The 20,555-nt window shown below is 31.7% G+C and overlaps 1 protein-coding gene across 1 annotated transcript; it reads left to right on the top strand.

Annotated features, from left to right (window-relative positions):
* The first annotated feature begins 15,929 nt into the window (after nucleotides 1-15,929).
* Nucleotides 15,930-19,404, top strand: LOC149563962 (large ribosomal subunit protein eL18y-like). The gene is made up of 6 exons (XM_089827065.1): nucleotides 15,930-15,996; nucleotides 16,097-16,186; nucleotides 16,308-16,436; nucleotides 18,588-18,770; nucleotides 18,912-19,082; nucleotides 19,178-19,404. Exons 1-5 carry the CDS (start codon nucleotides 15,994-15,996, stop codon nucleotides 19,068-19,070), a joined length of 564 nt encoding a protein of 187 aa, XP_089683191.1. The 5' UTR covers nucleotides 15,930-15,993; the 3' UTR covers nucleotides 19,071-19,082; nucleotides 19,178-19,404.
* Nucleotides 19,405-20,555: the final 1,151 nt, after the last annotated feature.

Genomic DNA, 20,555 nt, shown 5'->3' on the forward strand with positions numbered 1-20,555 from the left:
TTTTAATGATTCGAAAGAATATAATTGCCTTTAAAACGGCACGGTGTATGTCATTTTTAAGTGAAAATTTGAAGGGAGATAGAAATTGCAGAAGGAAAGGGTGAATAGTAGAGATGGAGCCATCCTTCACTTTCAAAACTCAATGACAGCAGAAGGCTCTATTCGGGCGAGTCGCGAACCATAGGCTGAAGAAGATGTAAAGTGTGCATCGCAGGCTGTGGTGGACGCGTTGCAAGACACATTGGGCCCCCTTTTTCAGGATTCGGAGCACCGATGGAAAGCGCAAATTGATATAGCTACGATGACAATAGCCTGGGGCTTAGAAAGTGGAGAGCATGAAAGAGTAGTGGAATGGGTTATGAAGGAATTGTTTGAAGAGGAGTTAATCCCAAACATGGAAACATGGTTGGAGTGGGCTCATCTGGGCTGGGCTTTCAATTTCTTGGAGGGTTATGCAGATGAGGAGGAAGGCAGGGAGAAAGGAATCTTGTTGTTTGTGAACTGGTCGCGGGGATATAAGGAGAAAGAGGCATATGTGAATGAGCGTTGAGTAGCATGGAATGCCCTAAAAAATGCAATCATGGAGGTCAAGGCGCAGCATCGAAATGAGCCCTTCAATGTGATGGTGCTAAGGAAGTGGCGGTCGGAAAGAGGGGCCAACAGAGGGCGTAGGTAAGACTTGATGGAAGGTTTTTTGGTGCTGGTGATAGAGGCCATATACTTTTTGTCACCTCTAGACATGAACGATAACAAATAAAAGGGTAAATGGAATCTCAATTTTTTTGGCTCTAGTTGGTGGTAAGGAAAACAAAAGATGAAGGCAGCGACTGAGGGGATTCATCCAAAGGCAAGTATTGCGGCAGGGCAAGGCAAAAAAATGCGAAGGATACATTTTGAAATGGTCGGGGTTTGCTTGAAAGAAGGTGGCCCCCTGTAGCAGATTATTTCTAATATGAAAAGTTTGTAGTATGCAATTACTTATGTTTGAATATGTAAAGACTTGTAATGAAAGTAGATGGCTATAGTGAAGAAATTTTTGTAAGAAGGGAGGAAGGTTTAGACTCAATGGTAGAATGGTGAACCTTGGAAAGGTTAATGTATGAAGACTATGTAATTTCCTTTAAAATAAATAACATATCTTATTATCGATAAAAAATAATAATAATAATAGTTTATTTGGTGGTTTATCTTGTAGTTTATTTGGTAGTTTATTTTGTAGTTGATTGTAATTAAATAATAGTTTATCTGGTAGTTGATTATGTAGTTCATTTGGTAGTATATTTGGCATTTGATTTGGTAATTAATTTGATAATATATTTGGTAGTTGATTTGGTAATATATTTGGTAGATGATTTGCTAATTTATTTGGTAATATATTTGATAGTATATTTGGTAATTTATTTAGAATTTTACTCTATTATATTAGGGCACAATGGAATCAAACCACCATCCTCCAACTTGTAAAGCAAGTGTTGTTCCATTGAGTTAGTAACCTTTAAAGAATAGTAATGTGTTTAAATGCATACTATAAAGATTAAGAGAATGTTTTCATTGTCAAATTCATTACATGTGGTTTGTTCCTCTTATTATAATAAAGTTGTGGGAAAAAATACCTATATTTGTGGAAACAATGGAGAAAAATAAGTCTAAATATTTTGGATAACAATCTGTTGTTATTCCAAGATCTTAACTTTTATTTTACTAAGAGAAATTGGTTTATGTGTGGCTTCATCCAATATATAACATGAATGTACTTATTTCTAGGAGTGAAATTTTTTTTATGGCTATATAACAATAAGTACCTTAAACAATTTAAATGTGGTGCTTTGAATTACAATCCTATACACATTACATCATTATTTCCACTATAAATTTTCTAATTAATTAAAAGTTACTGAAAACTAATCAAAACTTTCTTGAATTGTTCAGTAAACCAACTTATGCTCTTGATGTAGCTCGCAATACCACTTCTAGTATTGGCAAGGGCTTCATGATTGAATCAATTGCATTGATGTCAGCCACATTTTTCAGCGTTGAGTTAAAGCTTTTTTCCTAGGTACTCTTTTATAGACTTTGACTTCCTATTCAAAAATTTCATAGTAATTCTAAAATTTGTGTTTCTTTTACAAATAATGATCACCCATGGGTCTACTAGTGATTATCCACCTAGATGCCTCTTCTTTCAATTTAGAGGAGAGTAGAACCTCTATATTTTGAGGGGAGTCAACACTATAATCCCTAGTTGTGCTTTCATAGGGACCCTAATATTCTAAAGGCGTAGGTGAGACCTTTATTTCTAGAAGGGCACACCCTTAAATAGTTAAATGGTAGAACTAACTTTATAAATAGAATTATTTTTGAATTCTCCTATCTCATGGTAATCCTTGATGTCAAGCCCACAACTGACAGTCTGACTTCCCCTTCTCTTTGAAATTGGATTATTTTGCTTTTGAATGTTGTTAATAATAGCTAAGGATTACATAATTGATGCATTCTTTTTAATTTAGAATATTTACCTTATTCATGTATGGTTGTCTTTCATTTGAGATTGATTGATAAGGTTCTATTCACTTATTATCTTAAAACTATGATGGTAATGTGTCAATTTTATACTATTCCCTTCCATATCAAAAGATGTAATAAATTAGGAACAATAATGAAGGTTAAAAATAATGGATTTTTTCTCTAGTCTCACTATATGGAAATGATTGTTCAGAAATACTTAATCAATTTTGAAGTTGTTCAATTTTTTTGATAGTATGAATCCTATCAAAAGTAGAGAAACAAATTATTAAAATCCTCAAACACCCTTGCAATTGTTGAGACATATGAAATACTTTCAAAGCTATGGTAGAAGAAAAGGTCAAAGATACCAAGACCACTGAAGAATGGCTAAAACAAGTTAGAGAGTTGGTTCATTTAACTACTTCTTAAATAGAGGCAGTTATAACTTTTATAGAAAGATGGATAAATATCTTTGTTAAACTACAACATCTTCTTTCCAAGCTATTAGACATGGAAAGCCATCTTTGCTTCACTAAAAATTCTCTTTGCAAGGAACAACTATAGGCAATTGTGGTTAGCTTACAAGAAATGACAATATTAGCTAGAGACTACACTCAAGATAACTATGGTGGATAATTACAAGTGCAAAGAAATTTGGATGCATTAGAAGCAAAACCAGATCTTAATCTTCATGATTGTGGTCTGCTATAGGTGAGGCAAATCTAGCAATAGCAATTACAAGTTCTAAATTAGGGGAAAAGCATGAAGCAATGAGATAGAATATAAGGGAGCCACTAGCCCAACTCCATATTGGTTAGATGGAGTCCGAACATAAGGCATTAGCTATCCTTGTTGAGATTATCAATGAAGATGAGAAGAACATCAAGGTTGTGGTAGGTCATAGCAATATGCGTGCTCTAGTATAGTTATTTAAGTTCTAGTTTATTGCGTATTTGGGAAAAATGAGCTATGGTCATATGTTGCCTTGTAGAGGCTGAAGATTGTGAGCTTGTCTCAAAAGGGGTGCTTACCCCAACTAATAAGATTACTTAATTTTGGCAATCCACTAGTAACATTACTTATTTTGGCCGCCCCCTGAGAAAAGAAAAAGCGACTTTGTCCCTTAATAGAAAAAGCAAGGTCTATTGTGGGTCATGGTGGTATTCCTGCATTGATTGAAATTTTTCAATTGGGTTCTACTTTAACTATTACTCAGATAGTAGTCACCCAGGCTTTGAGAAACTTTTAATGTACCATAGGTAAGATAATGCCTGGGATAGGATGGCATTATTTTTGTCATGATAAATTTGCTTAATTTTGGCAATAGTAACCTATCAAAAGGATATGCAGTACACTATCTACTATACTTGAATTCAAAAAATGAATCCCTTTGTTTGACAATAGTTTGTGAAGGTGGTATTCAACATATTTCAAAATATCTTAATAGTTCACTACTATAAATATGACATTATCAGTGAGCTTCCTTCCCATCTTTTTAAAGTCTTATGAGGTGGTTCATTAATTTCTTAGCAAGCTGTAGCATCATCAATTTGTCATATTTCTACATCAATTTATATGAGAAAATTAGTGGGGAACTTTGGATGTATACTTTCACTGGTTAACATGCTAGGCACTAAAATAAATACTCCATAAGAAATAGTAGCCCAAGCTTTGGAAAGTCTGCTACAAATTCCCCAAAATTGTCATGAGATTCACAAGGAAGAGAAAAGTACTCACAATTAAGTGCAACTTTTAGATTGAATCAATCAAACTACTGCCAAAAGCATGCCATCCAAGCACTATCTGCACTAGCCATAAGCAAGAAATGCAAGAAACTAATGATTACCATTGGATCATGGGCTTATCTAAAGAAGTTGAAGAGTAATATGAAAATAATCAAAATAATATGACAATTATTTTGACAATACAATTTTAAAGCTTATATAAGATTTTCATTAATAGTTACTCACCTGTATATATTTTCTTTTACCTATTTTTCTCAATTATATTAGCAAAAAATAGAGATACCAACTGGTGAGTAGAAGGATAACCAAACCTTGATTACCTTACGTTAGGAAAAAAAAATTATTTGCAAAAATCTACTTGTAAATGAAATTACAACTCAATACACATTACATACTAAAATAGAGATTAAATTTTTAATATATATGAGCATTACATTTTAATCTTAATATTATTAATAATATTTTTTTCCAAAATTTATTAATTTGGCCAAGAACCTCACCATTGTTTTGCTAAATCATCATAGGCTCATTTCCTTTTTATATACACCATCAAAGTATCCTCAAAATAGTTGTGAACTAAGTTTATCATTTCCTGGTGAATGCAAAGGGAAATAGGATGTGTTGTTGTTGTCATAAAAGTACATGGAAACATAGAGTTCTAAAAGCCACTCAAAGAGTATTAATTCAAGCTACTGCATGGGGATTATCCTTTGGAAAGTTCTCAGGGCTTAGTTTCTCCAATCATGCTCAAGTAAGTAGAGTTGCTAGCTACAGTCATTCATAACATAAAGATGGCCTTCAATTTTATGGGTTTGGAAGTATGATACCAACCTGCCATATTCTTCCGTCAATTTTTTAAGTGTATTGACCATCTTCAAAGTTAGAATTTAATGACACCAGACAACAAGAATGGCTTATGAAAGAAGATAGGGATAATAAATATATCTATTTAGAATGAAAAGAAAAAATATATATTAATTTTTAAAATTATTTTATTGCTAATATAAAAATTGTATACTATTTGAAATATCTAATAGTTAAATATTATTTAGCAAATAAATATTTATTATATTAATATATTCCCAAATGCTATTAATAGGAAGAAATGGAGTCAAAATCATGTACCAATAGACAATGATAGTTGAGAGTAAAGGATATGAAGAGTTGCATTAATAATGAAGAAAATATTAGATCCTACTTATCACAGTGACAATAGATTTAATTAGAAAGATGATCAAGGTAACTATAAAACTATTGCAAAAGTTGAGGACATCAGTGTAGAGAACATCAACCATGTTGAAACATGTGGTAATAATAGGCTACAATTTGAGTAAAATAAAAGTTCAATGTAGAAATAAATGTTCAAAATCATTAAAGTTCCTAAACAATACATAAGATAGTTAGAGAGAAGAAATAAATATCCAATTTCTTATACCTTAATGATCATGGAAGTACATGTAAGCACACAGAAAATGCTCTACACATTACCAAAATTTATTTGCAACATAGAAAGCTCTCAGATATTTCTCATAAACATTACTTGTATAACTCTAAAAATTGATAGAAAAATTGAACGAAATATTACCAGCAAGACTTCTCAATTTACTTGCCAATGAAAATACTACACCTGAACCATACATAAATCCAGCATAAGACATTAATTATTAATAAATTTTGAGGTTTGGTGAAAGATGTGGATTGTTAACATTGACAACAAGCAATTGAACTAATATGTATATCTAATTGAGACTAAATTACAAAATAACATCTAAATTTTCTTGACAAGATGCAATTGGAAAATCAAAATCAAGTAGACGAGTGAAAAGGATAGGAAGGAGCTTAGCAACTACCTCTAATAGAATCCCTAGTGCATACAATGAAAGTGTCTGTGAAAATCCTCAATATAGCTAGAAGTTTTTCCTAAAGAATAAATAAATTTATTAGAACACAAATAATAATGCCTCAATTATTTATGTGCAATGAAAATTGTGTCATATGGTACTTGGAGTAAAAAGAAGGAAAAAAGAAGATTTTTTTTTTTTACGGATTTACCCTTATAAAAAACACCATTTACACAAAATCTAAATTCCATCAAATATTCAAAGTGATTGTAATTAAGTGAATGATAGAGTCAGTTCAAAATTCAAATTATAGAAATTGAATGTCAAATATCATTTGATATTGATAATTCTATCAAGCCAAAAATGGAAATAATAGGTCACAAGTTATCAAAGAGTTGACTAGCAATAAAGATCATAACAAAAAAATTTGTGTTTCCATATAAAAATTAATTATTGATATGTTATAACCTAAAACAATCTTGATAAGGACATATGATATCCATTAGAATCACATAGCTCATTGAATGACTGGGATCTTATGTAAGAAGAAAAATGAAATTTATCAATAATTATTTCTAGCAATACAATGACTAACCAAATTATTTGGCAATTAATTTTTTGCAAAGTAATGAAGCTACTTAGAGTTCTCAACAAGACAATGAAAAGAGGAAAAAGACAATCATGTAAAAACTAGAATATGCTTCATCATCGGTAACTTGTTTTTTTGTTATCCATGTCTAACCTTGGACCTTGAGTTTAAGGATGATTATGGAACAAGTAGATCTTTGTAGTTCCTATTTAATTTACTAATTAATCCTAGCCCCTATAAACGTTTTACTTCAATGTAGTAGGAAATATAAATATCCTATTTTTTGATAAGGAATCTTGGAGGAAAAAAATAAGTGGCATTATCTGCAAGGTTTTGAAAGACATGAAGTAAAACCATAGAATTTCATCGTTACCAGAGATAATATTTACAACAACCTCAATAAATTTTGAAGAATCTAAGGAGGCCAAGGTAGCAATGCCTTTAGATGTAGTAATCATGAAAACCCTTAGAGCTAGAATGATATTAACATGCCTTTAGTAGGCATTGCAAGGTGAAGGAAATAGAAAGGCATTGATTCCTTCTTTGAAATGCCTTTTTCCTAATAAGAAGATTTTTGTAGTAGATAAAAACATGGTGAGTCATAGAATTGCTAAGGACACCCTTAAGAAATATGGAGCTAAAGTCGAATGTGTTGCAAGTGAAAGGTTGCATTGGAAAAGCTTCAACCACCTCATAATTTTGATTCTTCCGTCATGGATGTTCAAATGCCAGAAATGGATGGGTATTTGGAATTTTCTTTTTACTCAAGTCTAGTTGTAAATTCCTATGATATTTTTATTCTAAAGATCATTTTTAACTTGAAAATTTTCTACTATATATGTTTTAAAAAGTTAGATTGTAGATGTTATCAAGCTAAAGATTCAAGAAAATTTTGTTTCAGATTTGAGATAATGAAAAATGTTATAATAGTGAACCTTCCAGAAAAGAGCTTACAAATGCTAGGAATGTTGATGTACCAATATTAGCAATGACTAATCATGTAATCCAAGAAATATATGAGAAATGATTAAGATGTGGAATATATAGTTATGCATTAAAACCATTTGAGGGGGAGGAACTATATGGATAATGGAGGAATTTTATAAATCCACAAATAACTCTACTTTAGATCTACTACAAGGATTATGAAACTTGAGCCATAATTTCAACATTTGTTGCACTTGTAACTGACTAATAAAGAATCATGAATGTTGATTCAATAGTACTGCCTCGGCTAACAAAAATATAGTGTATTAGAAAGTGTAATTTTTACAAGTTTCTAAGTAGTATTGGTTCTCATGGAACCTCATATGAACTCATATAATATAAAATTATTTTCTTTTTATTTGATATAATTAACTCTATTTCTATGTTTTGGCATTCTAATGAATTAACAATGCTTCAAAGATATTATAAGTCATTCAAGAGTAACGATTTTTTTTTCCTACTCATTCACAACTAATCTATTTTTCAACTTGTAGGTTTTATACTATCTTAATTCAAGTCCATTGGTTATTTTAATAGGCATGCATGTTCCCAAATTTCCTCATGGACAATTTTGTATCGATCAAGGGCTGATAAAAAATAATGTTAAGAGTTTTATATATCACACAAACACATATACTTCATTAATTTGTACTAGAAGTCTGAATCCAAGGTCTTTTGCTCCCTTTTGATGCTCTTATGTATCAATTAATTCATATATCAATATGACAGCATCCACTCACTCTTATAACATTCAATCATCTTATGTTCTTGGAGTTAATATTGATTTCTTTAGATTTTGGCAATATTGAATAGTGATGCTAAAATGTAAAAAGTGGTAGAAGAAGAATAAATACAAATATTTAGAGATTAAGGAAATGAATGAGAAATAAATTTGATAAATAAATGACCAGGCAACTTTAAAATAAGAATGTATGTGAAACTACAACATTTCAGCAAAATAATTAATGAAAATCATAAACCTTAGTGTATGCATGACCAAAGCAGGTTTTTACGAGTTTTGCACACATTATTTCTAGGCACACAAAAATGGCTACGAGAATGCAAAAAAGTAGTTGACTTTACACTAGATTTAACAAAACCCTTGCATATATTAGCTTTCATATGAATGAAAATGGATCCTTGCACAATCTTGATTAATGAGGGCATTTGTTTTCAACATTATGGATCTGGTGATGTAATGCCCTGCAAGACATATTTCTCAACAAAATATGTAGAATGAGATTTAAAAAAAAAAAAATAGATGCACTACATTAATTAAAAAAATACAGTCAAATATAAATCATTCAATCAAAATGAAAAATAAAAAATAAAATTGTACACCTAAAAAAACCCTAAAACTAATTGGAAAATCTTTGTAAAAAATTTATAATCCATTGCGACTATCAAACCTGTTAGATTGTGGTGACTGATCAAGAAAGTACTATACATATTATGGCCGACATATGGCCGACATGTTATAACCTTAAAGCGGTTTAATACTTGTATAAAAAGGGCTTAGGGTTGGGTATTTTTTATATATGTGGTGATACGAAATTGGTTCTTGCAGCGGTATTGAGCTGTAAGGGATTACGGATTGTAATCAGGTTGTAATCACTGGATTGTAATAAGATCGAACTTGTTGTTTGGTGGACGTAGCCCAGGGATTGGGTGAACCACGTTAAATCTTGGTGCCTTGTGTTCATTTCTGTGTGTTCTATTATTTTCTGTTATTGGTTATATTTGCATGTAGTTTTTTATTTCTGTCTGTGGTTTATCCTAACAAAACCTTTGTGCAAAAGTGATAAAATTTACACTATTGTATGTGTACCCAAAAAAAGCCTCCCAAAATGCTTCCAAAAAACACAAGATCAAATAACTTACCATTAGGAAATAAAAATATCCACTTTTCTTTGCATGCAAGAAATTTCAACCTTTTTTAATTTTCCACTTTTTGAAATCTTACTTTCCCTCACCACATGTTATATCTTTAAAGTTTCTTAAATAACTTTCTTTGACATATTTAAGTCCACGTTTTTTTCTTTTAATTTTTTAATAGAAGATAAGATCTTAGTTTATATTATATTGATTTTATTAAATTTAAAATAATGATAATTAAAAATTTATTTTACATGATAATATTTTTAAAATATTTACTTATTAGAGAGTATTTAGCTATTATATAGTTTAAACAGTATATAGTTTTTATATTAATATAAAAAATATTTAAAATATATAATTATTGTATTAGTTTAAATTATACAACATAATTGTTTATATGCTTATGAAAGGAGGAGGAATTTAAAGATGACTTAGAATCTTGAGGCATCCATCTCTTACCTTATCAAGCTATTTCTTGTAGTTGTGGGCCATAAGAATTGATCTTTATATGTTTCATCCCTTAAAATACTATGTCACTTGATTATTGATATAATTTGTAATCTATTGCGATTTAAAATATAAAAGTGAGATAATATACATATTTTAATTCTAATCTCATTGTACATGTACCTTTAAGTTTAATCATTGTAATAATAATAATTTATTATTTAATTGAAAATATATGATTTGATTAGACATAAGACAATAATACAATATATGATAAAAATTAATTATTAAAATTTATATTTACTAATTTTTATATATCAATTTAAATAATATTCTATAAAAGTATATTATTTATTTTTCAATCAATAATACTATCCATTAGCATTGATACTCTATGTTTACGACATTGATGTATCATTAATTTATGGATCATAGTTAAAAATATTCTTTGATAATGTTTTCTATGTGTATTGTTTCTACTATGATAGAGGCCATTAAGGAGGGCTTAATTTAAGACATGGTCAGAATTAAAATGTATAGCCAAGTTGTTTGTTAATATAAAATGTATCATGTATCATGTATTTGCAATGAAGGTTATCATGTATTTACCAATATGAAATGTACTTATTACAAAGAATGATACAAAGAACTGCATGATCTAGATATAGTTCATCAAAAATGGCAATGACCAGAGTGAGTGGTGGAGAGAATGTATCGTCAAAACATGATGTGATGACAAAATAAGCATATTAATGTCACCAACTTATTCATTAGTTCTTAACTTGCTAGCATTCATATTTTGCCTTAATCTTCCAAAAAACAAAATGGAATTCCCTTAATTTTGTAAAACATCAATTCAACTTGTCCTTCATAGAGAATATTTCAAGAAAAATGGTGATGATATCAATTTTTTGGTGTGTTTATGGAAGTCGTGGTTTTAATCTTGTAGGTGAAGTATTGTGAGATCCATCACTGAGTGATTGAATTTATAAAAGGTTAAAGAAAGTATTAATATGTTAAAAAAAACACTAATCATTCATTTGCTCATTTGTTTGGGTGACTAATGATTAGTGACCAAGTGTTTAGTCATTCATTTGATCATTTATTTAATCACTTGTTTTTTTTTCTAACCTTGTAATTTCACATTATGACCATATTAGTCATTTATTTAGTCTCTTATAAATTACAAAACATTACTTGAATTTGATCAATTTTAGTCACATGACTAGAAATTTTAGTCTTCTGACTAAAAGTTTTAGTCACTTAGTCATTTAATTACCAAAAATCTACTAGTGATGTGTTAATCAAATCAAATATACAATAGATAGTAATCTGCATAGCTCCCTTAAACAAAGAATATATGTAAAACATCTATCATTCAAGGATGTAGATGACACATGAGTCTTTATGAGTGACCCTACTAACACTACTCAACCATGCAAGAATAAATTGTTGATTGAAAATACAGGTGTTAGTCGTCATTAAATTTGATCAACTATGGAAGCAAATGAAGCATTCACACCAAGACACATGGTAGATCCACAAAAGCAGTGCATATCTATAGAGAAAAGAAAGGCAAGATCCATGGAAGAGCATGATATTGACCTATCTTTGATGTCAATTGGGTCCAACCTCTATTGCCATGGTATTTTGATGTAAGCCTCTTCTAGTTGTGGGCCTAAGTAGAAGTAAGGGCTTCCATATAAAATAATTGAATGGCATGAGAAATAAAAATGTTGAAAACTCTATTCTTGAAAGCTATGAACCTGCAAACAAAAACTTACATTTCTTTTCTAGCACCTAAGCAATGATACCATGTAAAATTTATGCTATAACACATATCTAGCTATGAAAAGAAACAATCCATCTTTGTAGGAAATGATAAAACAGAGCATGCAAAAAAATAGAGCAAATTGATATCTATTTCATAATGAAAAATGCTTACAATATGCAACTAGTGCATGATTTATATAATAAGGAAATGCACGAATATTAAAAGGTTAAAATCATCGCTAAACAAAAATTACAGTGAGATCTACGCAATAACTTACAAAGTCATTCGTAAATTATGGATTGGAACATAGCGAGAGGTTAGAATTAACTAATGATAACAATAGTCTCAAGTGGTATGACTTTGCTTCTTCCACCATGTTCCCTTTACAAGGGAATTTTCATGTTTATCACTGAAACCCTAGTACAAATTACCTTACAATTGGCAATTTATCTACACACTCAGCTTAAACCAAGGTGTTGGTGCAAATTACCTCATAGTTGGTGATTTGTCTGCACACTCAAGAACTCCTACTCTAATACCACTTGATCAAGGGTTCTCCCCTTAATACTACAAACACAAAAAAAAAAAATGAATGAAGAACAAATTTTACGCAGGGAAAAAAAAAATGGGCTTCTTATTATCTCCAAACATATGGAATAAAAGATTTCAGATTTTAGTGCAAACTTACTATTTGTGGAAACTTACTATTTTTAGTAAGTTGATCATATGAGCTCAAAATATTTTGATTTCATAGGTGAAGGTTCATCTTAGTTATATCATCTTGCTAGTGGAGCTTGATTTCCATATAATATGTATTATTGAGATTTTTTAGTACAAAATATTTAAGTTCAAATTTAAAGGCTTAAATGGCTCTAAAATGAGGTCAAATATTAGTTGATGAACACTTGTGCAATCAAAAATTGTACATAAGGAGTTGTCATTTCCAAAAAGTAATTATAGTCATCAATCGAAGCTACAGTTTGAAAGTAGTGGCCTTTGAAAGTTGGGCTACCTAAAAGTATAATTTTCAACTATTTCAAGACAACCTTATGTAATAAATATAAAAATAATAACTATTTGGGGGTCGATCGGCCTTGAGGGTTAGGGAAAATGTCTAAAACCTTCCCGGGTGGTGGAAAAAAAGCCTATATAAGGAAAGGGTTGCAGTGTTGTCTAGGTTAGTTATGGGTGGTAGTTCATAGCTTTATTTTGAAGGATGTTGTAAAGAAAGTACCCATGTTGCTTAATTGAAAGGACAAAAGCATAAATATTTTTGGGTGATGCAAGTTTGCCTTTACACAGAAGACACTTTGACATTGTACATTTGTGAATAGAATAATCTCTCTTCACCATCTTAGGAAAACACATTTGCAATGACCTTTGTGGCATTTGGGTCAGCCTCGATGATTTATTCATCTTCCTTCTATTTGCAAGAATCTGTCATCTTGGGTTCAATAGTTTCTTCATTGGTTTCCATCATTAAATTCTGTATAGTTCTACAAACCTTAGTGTTATGAGAAGGACTTTTATGGACTTCACATTTTATACCTAATTCCTGCCCTGTTTTCTTCACACCACATGTCATATTTGTTGGTGAATTTGGAGATGACTCCTTGACTATTTGCTTTCTTGCAAGCTTATTACTTTCACCTTTTCACTTGTTGTTCATGGAATTCTCCCTCCTCCCTTTTTGTTTGAACCTTTCCTCTATTTTTATGCATATTTGAAATCATTGGACATTGTCAGAGCTACATTGAAGAAATCCATTTCAGTATGAATGTATCTATGAAGACCACTTTGATACTTCAAAACTCGATGTTGTTTTGAGTCTTTGACACCAAGCTTCACAGAGAAAGCATGAAATATGTACTAGAGTAACTGCCATTACATTTATTTCTATTCATAGGTATCTTTAGGGTAATATTCTTGTTCTATATGCTAAAAATCTTCCCATATGGGTCTATCATCAAATAACACAAAAAAGTCATGTCCATCTTTAGGGTAATATTCTTGTTTTATATGTGAAAAATCTTCCCATATGGGTCTACCATCAAGTAACACAAAAAATTAATGTCCATCTTGGGCTTTTTAGTTGTTGTGTGAACTTCCCATGCCAGCTTCACATGATTCTCAACTTTAAGGAGGGTGAAGGTGATCTTTTCAATATTTGAGAAATTATAAACACAAAAGTAACTCTCCAATTTGGACAACCAATAATTAACAATATTTGCATCAATTTTCCCTCAAAAAGTTGGGATATTGAAATTTACCTGCACTTTGAATGAGGGTCGCCCACCAGATGTTGAATTCATTAGGGTGGCCTATGACTCATTTTCCAAACATTTGTGAAAACTGCTCTATCATTTCTTCACATTGTTTATTTAATGGCTCTTCTACTAGTGTTTTGAAGGATTCTTTCGTCTTGCTACTTTATTGTTTTACCATATGTTATCGTGTGCTTCTCTAAGCAAGATAATTTGAGGGATCTCTTGTGCTCAATCCCAATTTTTGGTAAGTTGATCGCGTGTGATGAGACATATAGGAGTGAACAAACTATGATACTAGTGATCCTTATAATTAATAATTCATACTACAATACCTAATGTAAACCCATAGTATTGTGATTTAATTGAAAACAATAAAACTTAGCAACAACTTTGTAATCCAAAATGTGATCCATTCTATTCGAAATTGGAGTCGATACAAAGTCTAATGGATCCCAAGGGTCACCAATATCCCTTGGAAATAAAAATGAAAAGTTCACATATTATTTAATTATAAAATTAACTCTAAAACTACCAAAATTATGAAATATTGTATTAAAAAATATGTCTACTTGTAGAAGTCATAACTTTATGCTCGTAGCTTAAAATCACAACCATCAACTTTATTGGAAAGATCTTTTTGAGTTCTACATTTAGTGCTAGAAGGTTTAAGCAAAACACCTTCTTGTAGGTTACGAAGCCCTAAAATGCCCCATAGACCTCCTAAAATGCAATATACTAAAACATAGAAAATACCAAAAATTAGATTTTTGTATTTTCCCATTTCTGCTTCTGCCAACATCCTCTGTATTATCTACTATGTTTTGATTGGTTAAGGTTCAAAATACACTCATAAATAGAGACAAGATTAGGGTTAGGGTTTATTTTAAGTTTTAAATTTGAGTTGGAGTTTAGCACGTGGTAAATATACGGTTCATTTATATTAAGATTGATGTTCAATCAAGCTTATTGATATGGTTCAATTATAGTTAGGGTTTGACTAAGATTGGGGTTAAGACTATGATTTAGTTAGGGTCATGGTTCAAATAGGTTATGGTAAACTCATGGTTGAAGTTCAAATATAGTTAAGGCTATAATTCAATTAGGGTTAAGGTTATAATTAGAATTAGAGATAGGGTTCTAATCAGGGTTAAAATAGGATTGGGGTTATAACAAAAATATTCAAATTAGGATTAGTTTTAGAGTCAGGATTTAGATTAAATTATGACTACGATCAAGTCAGAATAACGATTAATGATTTTATTTATTTATTTTTGATCATTAAGAGGCCAAAACCAAGATTAATTATTATGTGTTGTAATCAATTATTATTATAATTTATTAAGTGCGATCATGAGTAAATTTGAACCCATGACCTCTTTAATAAGAGGCTCACAATTTACCATTGTGTTGTAGGCTCTTGCGTATGATTAATGAAATATTAGAGTAAGATGAAAAGACTTAAATTAAGTTTTAGATTGAATTAGTTCTATAAATATATTTAGTTAGTTAGAATTAGAATTACCATTATTAGAATTAGCAATAGCATTAGCACTATATCCGCCCTATTTTCAACAACCACCCCAACCCAAATTAGATCATATCTCTAATAATAATGTTATTATAATATTTAATAAAATAATAATATATAATTGTCTTCCATATTTGGGTAGTTCTAAAACCCTCCTCACCTCCCCACATCCCCAAAAGGTTTCTTTTTAAAATTTTCCGCGTTCGAACCCACTGAATTAAAATTTTAATGTCTTCTAATGACAAAACCCGTTTACATTTACGCATTTCCTCGGAACTTTTAGCAAACATAGTTTCTTTAAAACCCTAACCCTAAAGTGACCTAAGGACTGGGTTTTAACTTAATGTTCAGTTGGTACCCTGTCTTTCGAGTTGCAGAGTAGGAGGAAGCGGCTGGAGCGGAAATCGAATTTGACGCCATTGGCAGGAAAAAATGGTAAGTCAATATGCGTTTCATTAGGAAAGGAAAATTGATGGTGCTCGTTCAACCGCGAATTATTTCCCTCTGAAATACTGTTTTTTTCGGCTGCAAACAGGGTATCGATTTGGTAGCAGGAGGGAAGAGCAAAAAGACCAAGCGTACGGCTCCTAAGAGCGACGATATTTACCTCAAGCTTCTTGTAAAGGTATTTCCTTTCAAATCTGCTCTCTTCGTTAATTTGTCTATCAAGCTTTCTAATTTCTGATTTTGTTGCTAGAATCCTAAGCCTAATTTTATTTTGCTCAACGATCTGGAACATTGGGCAGCTTTACAGGTTTTTGGTGAGGAGAACCAATAGCAGCTTCAATGCAGTGGTTTTGAAGAGACTTTTTATGAGCAAGATTCACAAAGCACCGTTGTCTCTCTCTCGCCTCGTGCGTTATATGGAGGGGAAGGTTAGTAATATTTGTGCTTCTTTGTTTTTATTCCCGTTTTAGTAATGAGTCGATTTTAAACCGAGCCCTCGCCGATTGCCTAGGGTTTATCTTCTTGGCGACATTTTATGGCAGTAGCAAATGCCTTTAAACCCAGATTTAGTATGCGTCTGATTTGTACAATCGTTAATATGGAATCTAAATTGCGTCAAGTGAAACGAAAAATGAACAATTGATTTAATTGGAAGTCACATGGAGATATTGGAGTATAAAATAACATGGCTCCTTGATCGTGAGATCTTTCAAAATCGGTAACAACAATAGCTTTTGAAACATAGTATATTCGTTGTGCTGCAGAAGGTACATGGTTAGAGAAGGAGATGACGTTTGGTTAAGTAGTTCCAATTTGGATGCCAATCTATCGGATATAAGAATCAGTTACCTTATTCTTTTTCTATCAGGCAGTGTGAAGCTTCTAAATATTGACTAATGTCTACGCTGGAATATAATTCAAGCACCTACTTCTCGTGGTTTAGACATGCTACACACAGATTTGAAAATTTGTGTATTACTCAGTGAGCATAGTATTTGGGAAGTTTAATATGTGGGTCTAGTGGAAGTCTTTTTTGGGAGATCACCTGATCTGTTATTGAGACCAACATTTGTTGCCAGCCTGTAGGTGTTTGAGTTCATGCTTGTCAAATCGTGATCCAATTAAGCTACTTAGTTGAATCTGTCTTCATTCAAGCTTTTTTTTTTGTCTAGTATTCATCCTTAAAGCTTTTTTGGACTAGCATATCTCATGTTTGGAAGATTGTGCCTACTTGCACAGAATGGCAGTCACGCATTGATGAGCTTGTGTCAAAATAATGTTGTGTTACCTAGGGCTGTCCCCTGGCTGTTCCATGTAATTAATTTTTCAGTTTTGATAATTTGTTTGACTTTTAATCTGATGTGAACTCAAGCTTAAATTATTTAACACAAACATTGTATGGTAATAATCTATCATCTATTATCAGTGTGTTTTATCCTTGTTTTCATATGAATATTTAAATATTCCCTATTTTATAAAGTTGTTCCCACTGCCGTTAGGGAATTTTCTCGACCCACTGTCTTGGAAATCTGCAGTAACATAGAAATAATGTTATGTTGAATGTTCTTTGGTTGTGCATTGATATTCATTATGTCTTAGTTTTGTCCCAGCACAAGTGCAGTCAGTAGTGAAGAGGTGGCTCATTGGTAAATGTTGCCAAGTGACAAAGGCTTAAATTACCATGGCTTTCATTTATTTGTCAGCTTTTTTAATATATAGCATTTCATTATTGTTACAACATCCAAATGTTGGCAGACGATAGGTTCCTTAAGTTAATTAATGGTTTACATTTCTTGCATATGCTATATGGTATCTGGGTGGTAATATTATCAATATAGTGGAAACTATTATGGGGTGAGAAACATTTGTCTTTGATCTTAGTAATATATTAATAAGCATTATGTGAACGGAAACTTTTGAAAAATGATAGTATATTTCTCAAAGCTACTGTGTAACTAACTCTCCACAAAGTAAAGAGATATGCTTGGTGCTATCTGTGCAAATCCGTGAATGTGATAAACAGTTCCAAGAGTAGATGATAAGAAGGCGATTCTTTTGAAACTAATTTTAGATAGAAATAAAAATGTTTTAGCATTGGTCAAGCATTGTAAATTGACCAAGATACACTTCATGCCTGGCACAATCCATCCTTGTAAAATTTAAATCGACCAAGATATATTTCATGCCTGGCACAATCCATCCTTGTAATTTGTCTAATAAGACAGATTTCATGCTGAGCACAATATATTTCAATTTGATCTTTGTTGACTGAAATCTCATTTAGGTATTGCAAGGGTTAAGAACATTTCACTGAACAAGTTTTCTTCTCTTTGTTCAATTCAGTGCTTCTAGAATACTTTGTTCAGATAATAATAAAGGAATATCCTACAAAATATCTTTCATACAATGAGAAAATTGTTAAAAGGTTTTGGGCATCAGGTGACCATTATGTTGAAATGTTATTAAGGGATTTTCAATTTAGTTAAAATGCATTAAATAATGGAATGCTTTTTCTGTAGCTCTTGATGGGCAACATGTTTGAGTATAGTTGAACTACCTCACTTTCTTGTGTCTTTCAGGAGGGAAGTACTGCTGTGTTAGTTGGTACTGTAACTGATGATAAAAGACTTTATGAGCTACCAGCGTTGAAGGTTGCAGCTCTTCGATTTACAGAAACGGCCAGGGCCAGAATTTTGAAGGCTGGAGGGGAGTGCTTGACCTTTGATCAACTTGCTTTGCTTGCACCATTGGGACAGAACACGGTATTATAATAGAGCATGGCCATGTTAATGCATTTTTTTCAATGAATATGTATTGTCAATACTATCATTGTCTGTTTATTAATATTAGATTATTGAACCTATTCCTGGCCTTGTTGTTAAAACAATGTTAATGTTCGTCAGGTCCTTTTGCGTGGGCCTAAGAGTCACCGTGAGGCTGTTAAGCATTTTGGAAAGGCACCTGGTGTCCCACATAGTCACACCAAACCTTATGTCCGCTCTAAAGGAAGGAAATTTGAGAAGGCTCGTGGCAGGAGAAACAGCCGTGGGTACAAAGTTTAAATCATTTATCAGGTAATTTTGCTTCTAATTTGCTTGCGTAAGAAAGAAATGTGCAAAATTAAGGCTTCAGTTGTCATTAAATACTAAGTTCCGTTTTTGTGTTGTAGGTTTTCTGCGGCAATATTAGGAAACTATGGAGGCATAAGTGTACTACTTATGTGGTTATTGTAATTGGTAGTGATTGTTTCCAGAACTTTAAAGGTTTATTTTAGCTTATGATTAAAACAATTTTGTTGGATTTTTAATGCTTCACTTTTAAGTTAAGCATTGAATTCTTGTAACCTTTGGCACAGTTTTGCCTGATTATATTTTGGTTACTGCATTGTTCATGGTATACTGATAGTAATGTTTTTTGAATGGGTTATTAAAACGTGGTTCCTTGTGGCTTCAAAATTTTTTTGTATGTAGTGATGCTTATAGAAATTATTAATACTGGGTTTCATGGGTCTTTTTCTAATGTTGGATTGTGTTGCCTGTCAAGTTTTAGCTGTTGACTGCAGTATTGGTAAAGCTTACATTTACTCCTAATATTGCATATCCATTCTGACAAATACAAGAATGGTTGATATGCTAACTATTCACTTGTCTGGGCAGTGGAAGGTTTTCTTAATTTTTTGATAAATTAGATAAGAGGGAAGTTTTCTTATTAACATATATGAGACCAGTTCTGCCTGGGTGGTGGAAGGATTGTATAGTATACTTGATAAATTGGAATATCAGAGAAGTTTTGATTATACAAAACACATCAATAAGATAATATCATCCAGTTTGTCAGGGGCCCTTATATTCCTAGCTATCCTAAGATAATAATCACCAAGTTTGTTTTCTGGGCACCTGCTTGCCTGGACCTATACACAAAATTTGAAAGACAACATCCCAACAGTACTTCTTGTTGTTCATATTGAGATGAAGTCGAGCCATTAAATCTAAAATTTGTGGCAAGTAGTGTAAGCTAAGAATAGCTGAGGTCTTATATTCTCAGCATGTGCATGTACCTTATACACAAATGGCCCTTTAGACAGACAATCATACAGTTCTTACTTTTAATTGCTATTGTTGTTTATTGAGAGTGGTAGTCATGCCATTTTTTTTTGGTTGATGTCTTAGGATTTATACAAAACAAGAACTAGATATACAGTTTTGATGTTTTGAATTTGGGGTATAGTACTAAACGAGGCTGTATTTTTTTACAAAGTAAGCAAGGAGAGCAGTGTTGTAAAATTTGTCGAAATAGTTCACTTGGAGAGTTTATGCAGCAGTGCTTACTGATATGCCAGAAACATGAGAATGATACACTTGAAGCTCTTTTTGGAAAGTGGAATTGTTAATTCATTTCAAGGATTTATGGAATTTTATTCTTTAGTTTGTTTCAAGGATTTAAGAAACTGTAAACAGGGGTAAGAGTTTGTTGCTGTGACACCAAAGAATTTTTTTACAGAAGAGAGAAGCCAGAGTTTGTTTAATTGGTGGTATTTGTACAAAAGA

The sequence above is a fragment of the Cupressus sempervirens genome, chromosome 4 (assembly GCF_028749045.1).
Source record: "Cupressus sempervirens isolate cs-2001-9-10 chromosome 4, ASM2874904v1, whole genome shotgun sequence".
Taxonomy (NCBI): Eukaryota; Viridiplantae; Streptophyta; class Pinopsida; order Cupressales; family Cupressaceae; genus Cupressus; species Cupressus sempervirens.